The 7,500-nt window shown below is 53.1% G+C and overlaps 1 protein-coding gene across 1 annotated transcript in view; it reads left to right on the plus strand.

The window, feature by feature from the left end:
- The window catches only part of LOC307079206 (agrin-like), a 29,194-nt gene that overhangs the window by 8,547 nt on the left and 13,147 nt on the right, over positions 1 to 7,500 (plus strand). The window contains exons 4-6 of the mRNA XM_079741357.1: positions 958 to 1,074; positions 4,206 to 4,389; positions 5,280 to 5,367. Of these exons, the coding sequence (XP_079597483.1) occupies positions 958 to 1,074; positions 4,206 to 4,389; positions 5,280 to 5,367 (389 nt within the window). The remainder of the gene's footprint in view (positions 1 to 957; positions 1,075 to 4,205; positions 4,390 to 5,279; positions 5,368 to 7,500) is intronic.

The following is a 7,500-nucleotide window of genomic DNA, read 5'->3' on the forward strand; positions in this document are numbered from 1 at the left end:
TCTGTCTCACCCCGATACCGGGGAGATCGGTCAGAGAGGAGGAACCAGAGAGGGGCAATCAATGCTCTCCCTTCATGTGTGATCTATGCGTTAAGTGTGTTGACTGTGACATGAGCACCGCACTAAAGGATAAATCGGTAATTCAGCAGTTTAAATGCAGGTGTCTGTTTGCCGTTGACACGGAAGTAAATAGTGCGTATTAATCTCCTGGCGTTGGGATGCGACCGGGGAGACACATCAGCTCATCGCAGGCAGGAGCACCTCCGTCGGCAGAATGGAAACAGCTTTTCTTAATGTTTTTCTAATGGAAAGTAAATGGGATAGATCAACCTGATAAAGGGATGTGCCGGCATGAAGGGAATTGGGTCCTCGTCAAAAAAAGGAAAATAAAATTTACAGAAATGGAAATCATAATCATAAAGTGTGCTGAACGCTGGCTTTTCCTCCGTCTCCAGCGGGCGGTGTCCGATATCGCTCCCTCGTTCACGATATTGGTGGGTGTCAACGCTTTGGTGCACCGATCAAACTCTTGAGTGTATGAATCTGGTTTCCTACAGAGTGCAATATTTCATGCTGATACATAGACATATTCCTCCGATATATCCCATGATGCAAAGCGGTTATCTCAGATGTTTTCCATTTTCATCGGATTCCCCGTCGTCGATTATCAGTGTTCCGATTTACGAGAGTCCCCAGTAGAGGCTAGAGTGAGGGTTAGCATGGTGTACCACAGAGTCTCCACTAGAGGGTGAGTGAGGGTTAGCATGGTGTACCACAGAGTCCCCACTAGAGGGTGAGTGAGGGTTAGCATGGTGTACCACAGAGTCCCCACTAGAGGGTGAGTGAGGGTTAGCATGGTGTACCACAGAGTCCCCACTAGAGGGCAGAGTGAGGGGGTTCCCGACCCCCTGGTGTCCGGTGGGTGGTGACGGTGTCCTGTGTCCCTGTGCTCCTCAGAACCAGCACACCGCCCTGAACCTGAAGGAGTCGCTGTTTGTCGGGGGGGCGCCCGACTACAGCCGTCTGGCCCGGGCGGCCGCGCTGAAGGAGGGCTTCAAGGGAACCATCCAGAAGGTACGGTACTCCGCCAGCGGCTTGGACCGGTCATGTGACCCCGGACGACTTTTTGCGCGCTTTGGGAAAAAGACAGTAATGTAAAGTCAAACTGCAAAAACTTTTAAATGTGAGTTGAATGTTTGTATTTTCTTTATATTCATACTTCAGTGTTCATACGTTGGAGGAAATTTCACAATTTTATCAAAAATGACAGGCGTACAGTTGTTATTGAAATGTAAACTTTGTATTTCTTATCGAGTAAAATACGCCTGTCAAACTACTGAATTATTATACCCACATAACCGATGGAGCTTGAGGACTTATAGGCTGTAGGACGCCTACACTGAAGGACGTAGGGTGCTTCAGCAGGGAGCTTCCTTAGGTTGCTTCTGTAGGGTGTAGGGTGCTTATGTAGGGTGCTCCTGTAGGTTGCTTCTGTAGGGCTCAGGGCGCTTCTTTAGGGTGTAGGGTGTAGGCTGCTTCTGTTGGTGCCTCATTAGGGTGCTTCTGTAGGGCTCAGGGCGCTTCTTTAGGGTGTAGGGTGTAGGTTGCTTCTGTTGGTGCCTCATTAGGGTGCTTCTGTAGGGCACTTCTGTGCGGTGCCAGGTTGTCGGATGGCGCGTCGTACTTAGAGCCACTTCCTGCCTGATTCCCATCTCCTGCTCCGTCTGAGATGGAGCCCTCGTTGGGGCTGCTGTCCGATCAGTGAGCGCTAATTAAAGAAAACGTTGTGATGTTCTCCCTCAATGCTCTCCTCAGATCTCTTCCTGGACAGACTTTCAAAGTTTGTTTTCTCGTCACTTTTTAGCAGATGCTCCTCTCTGCGTCTCTTCTATCGTCTCCTCGTCTCCCCATCCTGCCTGTCCTCTCATCCCCTCCCCTTTCCCGCTATGCCCCCCTCCCCTCCTTCTCTATCATCTCCCATCATCTGTTCTCTCCCCCTCCCTTCGTCTCCCGTCTCCTCCATCTTAGCCGCCTCCTCTTCTCCCTGTAGCCGCTTCTGTCATCTCCTCCCTCTTATCCCCTCCTTGTTACTCATCTACATCCCCATTGTCCTCTGCCCCCTCCCCCTCCCCCTCTTCTCTCTCCTCCCCCCCAGCTCCATCTCCTTCAATCCAGTCTCCTCCCTCTCCTATCCTCTCCTCCACATCCCCCTATTCCCTTCTGTCACCTCATCCTATCTTCTTCCATCCTCCCCCTCTCCTTTCTTCTCCTCACCTCTCCTCTCCACTCCTTCTCTCTCCTCCTCTCTCCTCCTCTGCCCTCCTGTCCCCTCCTCTCTTCCTCCATCCTCCTCCTCTCCTTTCTTCTCCTCCTCCTCCTCTCCTCTCCTCTCCTCTCCTCTCCTCTCCTCTCCTCTCCTCCTCTGCCCTCCTGTCCCCTCCTCTCCTCTCCTCTCCACTCCTTCTCTCTCCTCCTCTCTCCTTCTCTCTCCTCCTCTCCCCTCCTCTCCTCCTCTCCTCCTCTCCTCTCCTCTCCTCTCCACTCCTCCTCTCTCCTCCTCTCTCCTCCTCTGCCCTCCTCTCCCCTCCTCTCCTTCTCTCCCCTCCTCTCCTCCTCCCTCTGCTCCCCTGCCATCTCCTCCTCCCATCGCAGAGCTAAAAATACCAAGGACAACAAAGCCAGGATGATGGGGTTCTGTGCATAGTCGTCATTACCGCTCCATTTGCAAGCCACCCTGTGACAACTCCAAAGCAATCCGGCGTCTAAGCGCAATGTTTGTCTTAACAATCCCCATTGGGACTTAAGTGGCAAAGGAGAAAGTCATTAGGAGTCCGCGGTTCTGATGGGCCTTTGAATGTTTATGTTGCCTCAACATCGGATTTCTAAGATGCTGCGTGCTTAAAACGAGCCTGTTTGTGTACATGTGTGTGTGTGCGTGTGTTTGTGTGTGTGTGCGTGTGGCTACAGGGAGACGGAGACTCTTCTATGCCATGGTGTTGTTTCATCTACTTTCCTGTAGTTAACTTTAACTTTTTTAAAGGAGGACCAGGAATCAGTCAGAATATGCTTCAGTCTCTCGAGCGCTGAGCTTTACCCCCGCCTCCCACCTCTGCTGAACCTGACTCGGCAGATTTCCCGATCGCATCCCCACCACCTCGAGACAACATGGTGGCTTAGGCCGTGAGCTGCCTGAGGCTCTAGTATGGCTAGGGGCCGCTGTGAGGCACGACGCGCGGCGCGGCCAACAAATAGAACTCACCTGTTCTGGAAGTTATGAAATCCGTGTTATGGCTGGTTCAGACTACACGATTTCAGCCCGATTCTGCCCCGATTCTTTTGTCGCAGACAAATTTGCGAATCGTACACGATTCTGAAAGGTCGGCGACGAGACGAGGTCTTGTAATGTGACATGCTTGCGATCTGCGATGTTCGAACGTCTGCGACGTTTCGAAGACCCCACGACGAAAGGTTTGGCATGTCAGAATTTTTTGGGGGAATCGCATGACGTATCCATTGTTGACATGAGGGAACCCCGCCCCCAGTGGCGCGAGGGAACCCCGCGAACAGCTGGGGCTCACCCGCAGTGTTCAACTTGTTATGTTCACAAAACATAACCTCCAGTTCGGTATGTAGCACCGACATCCCGAGCTCTCCTCTTCGTGCAACCCAAAAACGAGTCCACAATCTTTTCTTCTTTTTCTTCCTTTCCGTCTCTGTGCAGAGGACCGCCAGCATAACGCCTAGTGCGAGGCACTCGGGATCCATTGCTGACGCTCTGTTGCTAGGCTACGTTGTTGCTGCGTCCACTTTGTATCGCTCGTGTCACGCGCGACGCAACTACTGTGAGGAGTTACTGCATTGAGCAGATATAAAAACTACTGGAAGTTCCAGTAGTTTTGTCATAAAGGTTCCAGTCTGGAACCTTTATGACAAAAATGTAAAAAGCATTTGTGTTAGTTCTAAACCTTAGATTTTCTAAATATCTTGCAAACGTGAATGATACAAAGCAGAGAGCATCGCACCCTTGCACCCGATTTCCTGTCTCTGTGATCGCATAGTGTGACATGTTAAATCGTGGAGGAATGTCTGAGAATCGTGTAGTCTGAACCAGCCGTTAGTTTCACAACAGAAGGTGCACGGCTCAGTTGCTCATGCTCCTGTCTCCTCCACCCTTCTCCTGTCTCCTCCACCCTTCCCCACCCCAGATCACCCTGATGGGGATGTCCATCCTGAGGCCAGAGTACGCTCAGAACTCGCGGGACGTGGGGATGTTCCAGCACCACCCGTGCTCCCAGAACCCCTGCACCCACGGGGGACGCTGCACCCCCGAGCGAGACACCTACGCCTGCGTCTGCCTCAGCGGCTTCTCGGGCCCCAACTGCCAGCACAGTGAGTAGGCCCCACAGCACCCAACCACCACCCAAACACCACCCAAACACCACCCAAACACCACCCAAACACCACCCAAACACCAGCACAGTGAGTAGGCCCCACAGCACCCAACCACCACCCAAACAACACCCAACGCACCACCCAAACACCACCCAACGCACCACCCAAACACCACCCAACGCACCACCCAAACAACACCCAAACACCAGCACAGTGAGTAGGCCCCACAGCACCCAACCATCAGCCAACCACCACCCAACCACCACCCAAACACCACCCAAACACCACCCAAACGCCGCACTCAAGTACCACCCCCCCCCCCCCCGCCCCATCAGTCAAGTCTTTGTCTCCGTGACTCATGGCTCTGAGGTCCTTATCGCCACGGAGACAATAGCTCTAAGCGTTTATTGATCTTTCTTCAACCCCGCTAATGCTACGCTAACGCTACGCTAACACACCTAGCGTCTGTTACCCTTGTCTCGGCATGCAGCGATACCTGTTACGTGAATTAAAACACAACACACACACACACACACACACACGCACACACACACACCCACGCACACACACACACCCACACGCACACACACACACACCCCGGTCCAGACATTCCGCTGCTTTTAGCTCTAATGACCGCGTCCGACCCCTCCTCGCCCTACACACTCCGTCTTATTGATTGGTGTGATCTCACCCTCTAAGTGGACCATACAATTTCTCTCCCTCCTCCTCCTCCCTCCCTCCCTCCCTCTCTCTCTGACTCCCTCCCGCCCTCGGTCCTACCCTCTCAATCACTCACTCACTCCCTATCTCATTCCTCCCTCCCTTTCTCTCTCCCTCCCCCCCCCTCTCTCTCTCTCTCTCTCTCTGTCTCTCTCCCCCCCTTGCAGCCATCTTTGAGAAGTCGGCGGGCGAGGCGGAGGCGGTGGCGTTTGACGGACGGACCTTCATCGAGTACCACAACGCCGTCACCAGAAGGTGAGCATCCCTCCGGTCGCCCACGGCAACGCATCATGTCTAGCCTCAGCACCGCCCGCCAGCTCTGTCTGTCCACTGATGCTCAGGCTCTGACCCCGCGACGACCTCCGCCAGTTGACCTTGTTTACGCCGAGCGAACATGCTACGTGCGAGCTAGCTGTTAGCGCAGTTAGCTTCTGGGTAATAAGTGGGCGACCTGAATATCAAGCAGCAGCAATTATGTCTCATCACACACACACACACACACACACACAAACACACACACACATGCGCTAGCACACACGCACACACAGTCAAACACACACGCGATAAGACAGGCTTTAGTCAACGCCTGTTTTAGATGCAGTGTGTATGTTTGTGTCTGTGTGTTTGTGTGTGCTTGCGTGTGTGCGTTTGTGTGTGTGTGTGTGTTTGTGGGAGCGTCCTGGCGCAGAGTCAAAGGGATTCGGGATGATGTAAGAAATGTTCTCAAAGACGAGAGGGGGGGGAACGAAACGGAGAGGGTAGAGAATCCATCGCTCAAGCAGACGAGGAGCCGTTTGATCTTCCTCCCTCCGACCTCCATCCATCCATCACTCCGGCCCTCCTGACGTGGACCGCGTGTCACGTGACCAAACCTGAGGAGGCATCACACATACTGTACAGCGCCATCGCCTCTCGTCCTCACACTCTCACCGCTCCCCATAGCCGCACACACCCCAGACACACACACACACACACGAACACACAGACACACACACACACAGACACACCGCAGTCACACGCACCCACACACACACCGCAGAGACACACACACACACACACTGCAGAGACACACACCGCAGAGACATGCACACACACCGCAGACAGACACACACACACACCGCACACACACAAACAAACACACACACACACACACCACAGACAGACACACCACACACAAACACACACACACACACACACACACACACACGCTCCGAGCAGTGTGAAAACTGGGCCACACTGTGTGAATGGATTAGTCCCAAACAAACACACACACACACAAACACACACACTCTTGTGACTCAAAGACACACACACTCGTAAGACACAAATATACACACACAAACACTCACTCAGAAGACACAAACACGTTTATAGTGTCTCACAACCACCCCCACCACCATCAGCACCATCACCCTTCACACTTTACAGTCTGACGCTCTAAGAACAGATCGGTCAGGTCAGAGGTCGGTCCTACTTTCCGTCCCTCTGTCTTTATCGGTCTCCGTTTGTCCCTCTTGTCTCTTCGTGTCCACTGTCCGCACCACGCTGTTGTGTCTGTTGTGTCTGTTCTGCCTCATGTCTGTTTCTGTCTGTGTCTTGTCTTTTATACACATTCCTTCCTTCCGCTACCCAAAGCCAACTGACCAATGAGATTCCAGAGTAAGTAGAACAGGCCCCGCCCTTCTCACCTCCCAACTAACCCCTGGGGGGTTCCTCCACCCCCCCCCCACCGCAAGCCCCCAAACCAGCCCCTGACTAACAGACATCAGGGTCATTTTTTTTATCGTTAACCCAATTAAAACGTTCCGATTTTCAGCCCCCACTTCATCCACTGGCATCTCCAAACATCTTTTGAACCGTTTCTCCGAGGAGAACGTTTTTCCGTTTGAAAGCCGCTCTAAGTTGGAATCATCCTCCATGTCCATGAGTTCATATGAGCGGGGCAACGTTTTATTTTGACACAACGTCCACAGTTTCCCCCTTCCTGGGATGAACACTTCCTCTGTTGGGATAGCTCTTCATCCTTCCAGGGAAAAGGCATGTCGACGCATGAAGAGCTTTGTGGACCAGGATGAACCCGCAAATCTCCGGACTCAACCAGCGCATGTTTAACAACCGTGTCTCTTGTGGCCAGAAAGCCACGCACCTTGCGCTGAATGAAGCCCCGACTGCCGCGCGTAAACCACAGTGTTCCCCCCCCAACCTACTCCCTTCTCCAATCCCTCAGCCCCCAGCGCTAGCCTGGCACCTCCTGGGCTAATCCCTGCTCAGTCAAACCACTTGAGGAACGAATACATAGCCGCACGTAGCTTATTAGCTTGCTGCGCGGCGGCGGCGGCGGCACACGCTAGCTGAGGAAGAAGAGGTTGGAGGGGTTGCGGCAGCCAG

Source organism: Pollachius pollachius (assembly GCF_949987615.1).
Source record: "Pollachius pollachius genome assembly, chromosome: 8".
Taxonomy (NCBI): Eukaryota; Metazoa; Chordata; class Actinopteri; order Gadiformes; family Gadidae; genus Pollachius; species Pollachius pollachius.